This window comes from Cydia splendana, chromosome 16, assembly GCF_910591565.1.
Source record: "Cydia splendana chromosome 16, ilCydSple1.2, whole genome shotgun sequence".
Classification (NCBI taxonomy): Eukaryota; Metazoa; Arthropoda; class Insecta; order Lepidoptera; family Tortricidae; genus Cydia; species Cydia splendana.
In genome coordinates, this window is record NC_085975.1 from 7,721,405 (window position 1) to 7,733,827 (window position 12,423).

The 12,423-nt window shown below is 36.9% G+C and overlaps 2 protein-coding genes across 2 annotated transcripts in view; both read left to right on the top strand.

Annotated features, from left to right (window-relative positions):
- LOC134798193 (membralin) overlaps nucleotides 1-6,152 on the top strand; it is a 131,030-nt gene extending 124,878 nt beyond the window's left edge. Inside the window, exons 10-11 of the mRNA XM_063770553.1 lie at nucleotides 514-613; nucleotides 4,995-6,152. Coding sequence (XP_063626623.1) covers nucleotides 514-613; nucleotides 4,995-5,684 — 790 coding nt within the window. The 3' untranslated portion in view covers nucleotides 5,685-6,152. The remainder of the gene's footprint in view (nucleotides 1-513; nucleotides 614-4,994) is intronic.
- The window catches only part of LOC134798204 (growth arrest-specific protein 1-like), a 454,209-nt gene that overhangs the window by 234,226 nt on the left and 207,560 nt on the right, over nucleotides 1-12,423 (top strand). The gene's annotated exons all lie outside the window — the stretch shown is intronic.

Below are 12,423 nucleotides of genomic sequence, written 5' to 3' on the forward strand. Positions count from 1 at the left end.
CACCAACAAAGAGCAACATGTGGCATCGCCTTACAAAACAGCAGACCGCACTCGGAGAAAAATGTATATCAGAGTGAATATCGATTTCAAATAAAATTGCAACCTTTTCAGATAACGAGGCGACGTTTTCCCCTTTCCGGGGCCCGTTTGTCGCTCGCGTCTCACACTGGGAATTTATCCACCGAAATAAGCAGATAACGAAGCTAATGGTAGCGGCAGCTAGCGAAATATACGACACCCGACGATTGGCTCCTTCTCAATGGACGTCTTTTGTCGAATGCAATTGAGGCACCGCCGCTTTTACGGTGTCAAAATAATTGACGTTTTATAGTTAGTTTTAGATATTTCTCTCGCGTCTTGTTAGCGGAGTGCTCCGTGGTAATGTTGTAACTTATTTATATATATTGGGATGATTTATTGAGATTGTGTCGCTCTATTTGTAGCCTTAGATTTAGTTCGTTTTTAGAAAACAAAGATTCCTGTTATTTATAATACTGTGTATTTTGTCCCCAGATTCTTCTACCTGTACCACTTCTCGTTCTACGCGTACCACTACCGCTTCAATGGGCAATATAGCAGTCTTGCGCTTGTTACCTCGTGGCTCTTTATACAGGTAATATATTACTTGCAATATCACGCACTTGCGATCGCCTCGTACTTTTATTGCGACATATTTATTAAGTTGGACATGTTAACACTTCTTACATGAGCATTGTGTCAATGTACGAGTACATACCTGTTTTTAGTATTTTATATTGTTGATACGTAAACACAGGCGGAGATATCATAAAATTAGCCATATGCAACATAATTCCATTTTCTAATTTGATATCACTTTCGATGTCAACAATACGTACAAACGTTCCGTCTTTTTTTGCATATTTAAATTTCTTATTTAAGTTGACGGCCACTTCTGAACATAGTATACAATAGAGTGTGAAGTCACTTGAGCTACCCTTCTGACCATATGTCAAATGAGGTAAATAACAAACACTCAACAGTTTCCCTTTCCTGTCCCATACGGCTTGTCAACAAAATAATTATTTGGACAACCGAACTTGGTGCGGGCCATGCCATTCCCGTGGATTTGATTAAGGGAATATCATGCATATCTCTTAATACCTGCGTGAGTGCGTGTGTATAACATCAGTGGGCCATCCCATCTGTTTGTTCAGAGCACTTTGATGTTGGCCAGCCGCAGGCGCCGGCCGCTATATGTGCGCGCACGTGGACTTTGCAGATAAACTGTTTATCTAAAGAGATATTAACATTCCGCTGCCATACTCTAGTTATTAAATCCTGAGCTAATAGATTATATACATACGTTGACACATTGCTCTACGTTGAATAATAAGCGATATTAATGAAGTAGTTTTTCATACTACTACCTAAAATATATCTTTTACAATATAAGCACAGTTACTTAATAAGTAGGTATATTTTATGTCATCACAGGAGGTACAGTTGGTCCTTCGAGTTATTATTATTTTTAAGCACACTACGTTGAAGAAAAAGCAGCTTAGTCGGCTCTCAAAAGTCGGGGTCGACCCGCGAGCATTTGTCAACAAATCACGTCCCCATACGTTATTGTGACGAAGTCGCGTTCTCCAGGACGTTAGCTCACAAAAATCAACTTTCCCGCACCAAAAATAAAAGATAATGTCGGTCGTGCGACTTATCTGTCGGCCTAGCTCGCGAGATGGACGTCACCGCTGCGTCAAAGTTTTGTCAAATGTTTTCCGGGGCAATTCCCAAATAACATCCATGCACGTAATATTTCCCGCACGCCTGGGAGCCCCCGTGATGGACGGTAACGCACTTAAATAACGTAATTTAAGGCAGAATACATATGTATAAAACATTGCTTAACGTAGTGATTATGAAATCGTAATTATTTTTTTAGTCATACATATTATTAGTACGTTAAACGTGTATCTATTTCTCATTTTGCGGTCTCATGTTATTGTAGATACGCAGAAAATTCTTAAAATCGCACACATACATTCAGAGGAATTAGTTGAAAACCATTGTATAGGTTAATATAGTTAAGTGCAGACAGCCTGTCTTGAACGGGAAGTGCTCGAGTCGATATGCGATCGCCGTTTGCGGAAGCTAATAACGCGCCGAGCGGACCGCGGCTTGCTCGTGTTTAGTTTGTTTAAAACAACTGTCTCGCTTGTTGCATATGTGATTTTGTTTGGATATTTTAACTAAACAAGCAAAAACAGAGTTTAGTTTCTTTTTTCCGCATTTAGGTTAGCTAAAATTCTTATGACAATTATTCTTATCTCTTAAAAAATATTTATGATCAAATATGATACAATGTATTGAACGGGATTGAATAACATGGAAAAGGTATGTTCTGTTATGCAAAACGAGAGCGCCTCGAGCTGGAGCGGTAGGCTCTGCTGGATTAAAGCACGGGAAGGGCGACGTCGAAAAACAAGAAGCCCCTTCGGAATGCAAAGTGAGGGCTTATCTTATAATCATCGAGCGTGTCAACTTATTAAAAATCATATTTCACGAGGTCGCCTCCCCGGCCGGGACGCGGCGCGCATAACATTGATGGCGCCCAACGTGGGGCCGTCCGCTACATTAATTTAAACCGTCGTTACTTGTTGACAACAAGCTCAAACTAAAGCCTGCTAAAGTCGGTCTTAATAAAGTTACTTTAAAAGATTTTTCAATTTCTCACCTCGACTCATTTTCGATTCCGCAAAAGGGGTTCATCCAAGATAACAGGCACGCTTTGGCCTAATTCTTGTCAAGTCCTAAATAAACAGCCAACGTCCGCCATTACAGGATCGGGGAAGAGCGGTAATCTTGCAGATCTCCCACTAATTATAGTTCAGCTTAAATCCAACACCTTTAGGTATAACCTCATTGTGCTTCCGTCCGAGGTATACGAATTTAAATATAGAAATAGATTTCAGTTAAGAATTTTAGCATAATTTGGAGTTACGAAATCATCATAGTCTAGTATAGTCTATTCAGCAAAGTATTGAAGTAGTTAGTGTAGCCAAGAAAGAACAACGCGTTACTATCCCGTTTTCCATTAATTGATACTAGTTGAGTAGGTACAAAAGCAGTGAAACATAAGTAATAATTCTGTCTCTAATTATTTAGATGTACGATGCACTCTGCATTAGGATCTTTGTTTTGTTTTCCTGTTTAATTCAATGTTTTCGCTTCTAATTCGTGATTCCTTTCCTTTAGCAGGATTAGTTAAATGAAAAGGGATTTTTTTCTTTTCCGATGCCCCTCGTGCCACGCAGTTCGTTCGCTGTTTTTTCTTTGCATTTTAAATCAAAATAACTTTATTTTCGTCCGAGTTTTCTACCGTCTTGGCATAATCAACGCGCCGGCTCTAAAGTGTTTAAGACAATTTTGCGGCAGAAAAAATATCATCACAAAGAGCTCTCGCTTTTCTTTGAAGTGTTAAGTCGACTCTCGAGAGGTGTTCAGCTCTGCCGCAGTTGTTCACAACTGCAACCGCGATCATAAAGTGCGCGCTCGACGTTCAAAGACGCGTTGCATCTGGCATTTCAGACATAATATGCATAACGTTCTTTGCAATTATAAACCTTACACTATTAAGAGTTTGAAAAAACTATGATGCTTTAAAACCATACTCCTTAAATTTTGTTGCTAAAATAATAAAAGAAGATACGGCGCTGAAACGAAACGAAATACAATGTTTCGATCAAACTAAAACATATACTGTGGTTCATGCAAATGGCTGTACAATCAGCTCAGTAGCATAAGTGCACTAGTTGCTCAAAACGATCTGCACGCGGTCTCATTCTGCTAACACAAAGGTTGTGTTCAACTACCACTGTTGCCTGTACATGGATACACGTATCATTTTATTTGATTGAGCAGACTGCGCGGTAAATCTCAAAGCGGTTGATGTTAATGGACGGATAAAAGGGCATCATCTCTGCCCATTAAATACCTTTTAAACGTTTGATCCTTTTTTAAATCTGTCGCTGCGATGATCCGACATGTGATTGGGGCGTGTCGTGTTAATTAAGGTCATACAATATAGAGTATTCCCGTTTTGGGACAAACGGGTCTGTTTTGTGCGTATATATTGCTTATTAGTTGGAATGCTTTTAAGGTTGTAAACAATGACGTTCATCAATGTACTTACTTACAAGTAGGTAATAGTTATTGTTTGACGAAACGTAATGTATATGTCTTTATATGTCTGATTATTAAGCGCGACGTGCGTCCCAAATGATTTGATGAACTGTGACCGTTAGTCATTCATCTCAGCTGACAGAATTATATATTGTAGGTATACTTAATATTTATGTAATCAGTCATATTCTTTACAGATTTCCTAAGTTCAGACGAATACAAAGTAACTGAGAATGCTCTTAAGAAACGCTGATTACAATAACTAGCTATATAACTACTTTACGCCAAACTCCTACTAAGTATTTCAATTACTGATGGTGCAAAATAAGTGGCAACGGAGGTTTCGCGGTGGCGTGGCATGCGCTTCGAATAATAAATCACAGAGGCGTCCCGACTTGTCCGCGCCGCCTAACCCGTTACACCCGCAACACGGAAAAAATCAAACGAGAGGATCACAAAATATAATTTCAAATAAAAGTTCACTTCGAGGCGGTCACAAGTTTCTTAATTAAAACTTACGTCGGACGTCGCGAGGGGAGGGAACTTTGACCCAGAAATAAATAAATAGAAACGGGGATACTCTCGGTGGTGTCACGAGTCGCTCATTTATTTGTCTAAAGGAGTTTTGCTCAGTTCGACGGACGTGTCTCATAATCTGCACCGGGAACGTCTGCGAGTAAATATCGACGCGGCCGCCACTTAGCTACGCCGCCGTCGCCTACAGCAGACTTATCTCTTTACCGTTTATTTATTGTTACACGCTCCACATCCTTTTGCGGATTCTGGCTATTTACTCGTACACAGCATCGGTACGTTTATTGGCTTTAAAATAATGCAATATTTTGTTTCAGCACTCCATGTTGTACTTCTTCCATCACTACGAACTGCCCGTGATACTACAACAAGCTCAGCTGCAGCAGTTGCTGCTTCGTACTCATCACGGTATGGGTGGCATGGTAGGGTTGGCCGGTATCGCCGCGCTAGCCAGTGGAGCTGCTTATCATGACGCTCCCGGAACCGGCACTCAAGCCACTCCTCCGACGACTCAATCGACCACGCAAACCGTTCAAGATACTACGCAATCCACTACGCAGACAACCCCTGAAGTTTCTACTGCACAAACTAATACTACTCATACTGGTGACGTCGTCTCCTCAAGAACTGTAGCCGCAGAAACAACCGCTACTGGTACCAATACTGGCACCGTTAACGAGAATGTGGAAAGCTCTTTAACAACTTTAATAGACTCAATCAGTCCTGATGGTGAAAATAATATTAAAATAGAAGAGGTCTCGAGAAAGAACTCTCGGGACGAAGCTAAAGTTGTGAGCAGTAATGTAACTACTGCCGTCCCCAATAGTGCAAATGGTGAGGAGGCTATCAACAATGGTCAAGATAAAACGTCTACTTTAGACCGTCGACGAAAGGTCAGCGGTGGCGTGCCGGACACCGATCCTCCTTTACTGTCGACAACTGCCGACGATGCGGCTGCCGAAAGATGGGCTCCCGACCCCTCCTCTGAGGCTGACGAATTAGACTAATGAATCTTACATGTTATTCTTATACCTGTCATCTTTACATCGAGTATATTCAGTATCCATTGATCAATCCGCTTACGTGATTACTTTATGACATTAAACAATATTTTAAATGTAGTAGGATTTATACTGCAGTGTTTTATCTTTTCTCCTAACTTGTCACAACGGAAGACTGGTGAACAACATCATATTTCCTGTAGAACGAAGAGCGTTGTTCTTAGAAACTTGTTAGTGATTTTGTTGTAGGTTTATCGTACGTATGATTTGAAAGGTGATTGTAGCATATAAGTCTATTTAACATGCCACTAAGGCAATATGTGTAAATAATTTGATGTCGATACATATTTATTAGGATCTTATTTTTGTTAATTCCGTTTGTTTATTTGAATATGCTTAGTGGATGGCGCTAGAAGTTGGCATACCTACTCTATTCAGTGATTTAGTTACTGCAATAAAATAATTTGAGTCATATTGTGTATTTTCATTCCTTTCTTCGCTACGGTCATTTGCACGTCTATATGACATTATAGTTTGTTTTTTTAGCATTAGAAATAAGGTATACAATCTTGATGTGTCTTTTAATTGAAAAACACGTTTTAAAAATAAGTCACGGCAAAGATGTAACAATAGGGAATATTAGGCAAAGCTTTGCGTAGGTGGCACCTTTGTGGCACATACAGTAAACAAACCACATTGACACATCACACGTTACGTCAATGACATGGCCTACCGCGAAACAAGAAAATCGAAATTTCGTTATCTAATCTCTCTATCACTCTTGCATATTCGAGCGATAAAGAGGCAGATAACTAAATATCGATTTTCGCGTTTACCGGTAGGCCCTTATTAACAAACCGCCTTGATGCATCAATGTCATATGTCATTGTCTGTGAAAACTTGTAAAAAAACTGTTTAAGGCCTAGTATGTATAAGTTACTCTATGTTTAGTGCTGCACTCTGGCGGCAGAACATTGCAGTAATATCCCCTATTATGAATTAAAAGACATGTCAAGATCGCTTACCTTCTTTCTAGTGCTAAAAAAACGAACTATAGGCCCTTTTGCTACGATATTAGTACCTATAAGTACAGTAGGTATTAGTATTGGCTAACTTTTTTCTTTAATTTCCAGCCATTAATTTCTTTGTCATACTAAACTTCAAATTCAAAATACTAAGCTTAAGACTGCGTAAAATGGGCCAGCCCATTCCGAGTTAAAATGTAACTGAAATTTAAAACCCCGGCAATTATAAGCGTTCATTAAAAGTTAATCTTCACGACTCGTATCTAAACAACTTTCAACGTTCATAAGACGTTTCGATCGGTAATTCAGTATTGAATACAATTCATCCATTTTGTTCTCGGTTTTCATTGAAAGCCGACCATAACCTTTTATGAAATAATTTGTTCGGAACTAAGATGAAGCTAATGGAAGTCTATTGTTCATTTGGCTGATATAAAACTGTAGCTACTTCCGTAGGTATAATGTCTTATTTATTTAGGAATAAAGTCCTTACCACTACTTACCGATCCGTGGTGAGGTTTTGTTCGACTGCTTCAGAGCTTTAAGATGCAGTGAGTTCAGGTCTTCAGGTCCTCCGAACGTCGCTCGCTGAGCAATGAGTGCACGGAAAATATTTTGATACAATTTGTTACATGTATATCAATTACAGCCCCTACGTTTGATTTAATTAAAATTTAATTTTTATAGGAGATCTATTTTTCGCTCCTAATTTTTACAATAATCAAAATATGGAAAAAAGTCAAATGTAGGGGCATAGCTATGATTAATATACATCAAATTATATAAAAATATTTTCCATAATATCAATATCCAGAGAGGAAAATGGGGACTACATTTGTAAGGAGAAGCGGCCGTCCCCTCTCTTAAGGCTGGTTTGAGTAGATACTAGGGGCAGTGAATCAGGCGATGTGAAATATGTATACATTTTGCTATTTATTAAGTACAATAAGTGTATGATCGAAAGCTAATAATTACTGGTTATTGTTAAAATGCAAAATATCTACTTAAGGAAAAATATGCCTAATAAATTTTGAAATTTAATGACCTATATAAGGAGTGGTCCAGTAAAAAAGTAGCAGTGAATTATATGGTATATTTTTTTTTGCTAATTATGAAGCAGTTTATTTTTTTGTAATTTAGTTAATTATACTATAAAATAAAATAATATCGATAATATATAATAATATTGTTTGAGTTTTCTCATTTATATTCCAATGTGCTTTCTAACTTTATGAACAGTACAATTTGATAATATTTGTTGACCGTTTTCTACAATGCCACAAATGTAGTTCCAGTTTCATAACTCTTTTTATGCTTTTAAGAACATCATCTAACGAATAAGCTATTCCAATAAACTGGAATTTATCTTGGGTAGTTAGGAAGTCTCTCCAATCTAACATAGAGGTTTTTCTATGGAAGACAAATCTCTGTAAAAATGGCAAATATACAAAAGTAGAAATTCCATGAAACTACCACAAAGTGAAGTCAAATAAAAAAAGTTGTATATAGAACGAAAAATAATTTGATAATGTAATTCGCATATCAAACTTTTAACAAAAGCGATGTGTATGAGAATACCTTATAATTTCCTTCAAAAAACACTTCAAAAAGTGTCATGAGAGATGTAATATAAAACGCGAAAACTCTAATTCACCCTTTTGTATTAAATACGACTGTATTTAATTGTAAAGAATAGTATCTACAGATCACTATAGAAATTAACTGCTTACAAATTATTACAAAATAAAATGAAAAATCCACATAATGTGCTGCTACTTTTTTTCCGGACCACTCCTTATATATGTAGGCACATATATGTAGCAACATTACCTACACACTACACATTAGTTACCTGCACGATTGCTTTAAGTTCGCAAGACAGAAGATTGAAAAGATACCGCTAACCAGGCTGTATCTCGCCTTAATAAATATAGGTACTAGCAAGTAACATTATGATTATTATGAGCGTCTGGGTAAGATGGTTATTCATTTTTCAAAAACATTGAACTTACTATTTAATTCAACAATGTCTCTTTGCGAATCTAATGCTGGCTCGTAAAATAATATCAAGCACACTGGTACCTACTGCTACTCGGTCCCGCCTTGTATAAATAACTTTCATATAACAGCCAATGAAAAACTAGCTTCAATTCGGGATTTGTAGCGCGAGAAAACTGTAGGTACACAATTAAATACATTACGACTGTTATGCGTAGTAGTCTGACATTGGTAGTAAATAAAAAATGTATTGTACCTACATCGAAAAAGGTTTACAACAATAAAACAATTTTAATGCTTGCGCATATTTATTATACACATATTACACGCTTAACATTTAACGTTTATTGCTACGAAGTATAAATTATACACAACCGTAATGTATCCAAATTCAATTTTATTGTTAAAGCACAAGTGGTAAACTACAACACCCAATGCACAACATTTTATTGAGTAGTTTAGGAGTTTATTACCAACATCACTATTACTTATATGTATCACTAAGTGTATCGTTTATCGTTATCCCATCATACTTTGATCCCGCATTTAAATACTCGCTCTATAACTCTCTCTTATTAAAGTTAAATTTTACTATACCTTCATATAAATAACAATTAAAAAAACCTTAAAATTTAATACATAACAGTAGGTAAGTATATAAATTTTGTTTGCTAAGTCGACACATTCAAAACTACCTACATACTTTCGTACAACCATTAAGAGTATATTTTGCTGTGATGTTTCAAGATTTACATTGAGTTAAAAAAAGGCTGGAATGCCTATAACTTTATTTGGTAGGTTTCGCACAGGTCTTTCAAAGGCGGAGACATATTCTCTGGTTCGATGGGGAGATGTTCCACTTCTGAAAACACAACGCTGAGTTAATACGACATAATAGCGAATAAATATTCTGAATTCTGCCTTGTGCTATACGCTTGTTCAAATAAAAAACCCTACTTCTATTTAACTTCATAAGAAAAAACCTGGGTATTATTAGCATGTATTTTGAAGCCAAAAAAACGACCGTAGGTAACTTCTAAGATTTTTGTAATTTCTTGATGCTATTATGTAATTATCATCTGGTAGAATTCGCTATTGATATTGATTATAGGTACCTAGTTATTTAAACTGTTAATAATGTCTTAAATAGCCAACATTCAAATTGGCAAACGAAACAGAATATTCATTGGTGAGTGAAGGCAAGTGAAGTGAAGTGTACCGATTTGAATGGATAAAACATGTATTCACCTATGACACCTATGTTTCCAGTCGGGTTATTCCCACTAGTTACCACCAAGTTCTTACCAGTGGTAACTACTGGGATTTTTTTCCCACCTTTTACCACTGGTAACTACTAGGAAAAAAAAATCCCACTAGTTACCACCGACTCGGCTTGGTGGTAACGACTGGGAATTTTTATTCCCAGTAGTTACCAGTGGTCAAAGGTGGGATTTTTTTTCCCAGTAGTTACCACCAAAATATTGTTAGAATTCAATACTAATAAAAACAGTATAAATAGTATAGTATAAATGTAGCGTGCTGTAATAAATAATTATGTGTCAGTTAGTGATTCAGTAAAATGCTTTAAAAGTGATCAAAAATATTAAAACCGTTTTACCGGTATAAGTGTAAAAACTAAAATAGAAGTGTCTCATTTTAGTTAAGTAGAATTTAATCCGTATAATAAATATGGATTAAATTTATCTTATTAACTGTAAATTGAATTTACATATTTATACAAACGAACAAACAAATCAGTCAAAAACCGACAGAACTGATTTCGTTTAATTATTTACAGCTACTTCATTTCGTTCTATTTTAACACGACGCAGAGCTGGAATATGTAGGTATTCATAATTTGTAGTCAGGCTAAATAAGTACAGGGCATGGTTGTTATTAAAACCGCTTAGGGCGCGCTTCGGATGGGCTGACTGCTCGGACTAACCAGCATAGGCTCGCATTCCAATTACGCTCGGGTAGTACATCGCTCGGTCATGTTACGCTGCATGGCTCGATTGCTTAAACACCCACGCTATTCCCAGAAATTTAATTCCCAGAATTAAACTCAAATAAAAAAAAAAAGAAAAGAAGAAGAATTTGATTCTCTGAATTCAGAATTTCAGAATTCAGAGAATTTTTATTCCCAGTAGTTACCACCAAGCCGAGTTGGTGGTAACTAGTGGGATTTTTTTTCCCAGTAGTTACCAGTGGTAAGAACTTGGTGGTAACTAGTGGGAATAACCTTTCAGTCTGGTGTCGCACTGGATGAGACAACAGATTGAAACATTCAGATAAACAATCATAGGTAGGTACATACATGTGGCTGCCCATAGTAAAAACAACTTTAATGCGGCGGCGCGTACAATACGTAGGTATTGATAAGGTGTATTACTAACTGTTCTTTTTACGTTGAATGGTCACATGTACTTATATACCTACACATATGGACAAAATTAGGGTCAGATCAATATTTAGGGTTTCGTCAAAGATTCCGTCCATTCGGAAATGAATACGATTTCCGCGTGGACGAGCCATCTTCCTGAATATCGATTATCTTTGGCGCAACACTAAAACAATTTCAATTTTGAAGTTGTAATATCCAGATGGTATGCCGATGAGAAGATCTTCGCCTGATGAATTTCTCCTTGTCAGCTACGTGTATTCTCAAGCAATAACATCTCGTAATGTGTGTTAATTCCCCAAGAATACGCGTGACCTCCAAGTCAGATTGTCCAATTAGTCTTCGGCGCTTTAACTGCCAAGAATGCACCTCATGTTGTCTTCTTTGCAAGAGTGCGGTGACCGGCACTGTTGAGTGCCGTGAAATCAGCAATGAATTGAGCATGTGCTAACTATTACATATATAAACGTGAAAAACATAGAGTCAGTACAATGTATTATTTTTCTACATGCAAAGGGACTGCATCGGGTTGAAAATAAGTTACTTACGTGTGTTTATCTTTTGGATTTAGCTTATAATAATAATAATATTTAAAAAACATTGCCTAATACTCCAGAGCACACAGTCGCTGTGGCTGAAATCGGTCAGGAGAGCATCTATATAGATATGTTCTTGGTTTGGAAGAAAATGATTTAAAATAGTAATAATAAAAATCATCTAGAAGATCATTACGAGACATTACATCAAGAGCTTTACCGTACCTATAAATTTTCTGTAAAAAAAACTTATTCAATCTTATTTAAAACAAAAAGTGACTTTTTTATAAATGTTGGTTTTATCTAATGCTGAGTATCGTAAAATAAAACCACTGCATTGTAAGCATGCGTAGCTCGACATAAAGTAGCGGCACTGCACTAGGTACTAATAGTATTTTACAAATCTGGCGTTTTTAGGATATAAATTACATATTATGGAGATGATAATGGTTACAGATATAATCTCCATATTAACCTACACGTGTCGGCGCACCCATCGAGTTTGAAACATACACGAAAAATACTATTGTTTTTTTATTAACTTCTCCGCGTCAATACAAATAAAAACTAAGGTTATACTAAATACAACATCACTGACAGTCAACTAGTTACATTATTAAAAAAATAGTAGAGCTGGACATTCATACAAACAGGTTAGGAAAACAGTGGGTAGGCATACAACAAACAGATAGTGTTTATGTCGCAGTCGGATCGTATAATCCGCCGTATTACATTACGGCTAGCCGTTTTCAAAAACAGGGGCGTTTTGAAATGCGGCGGTTTAA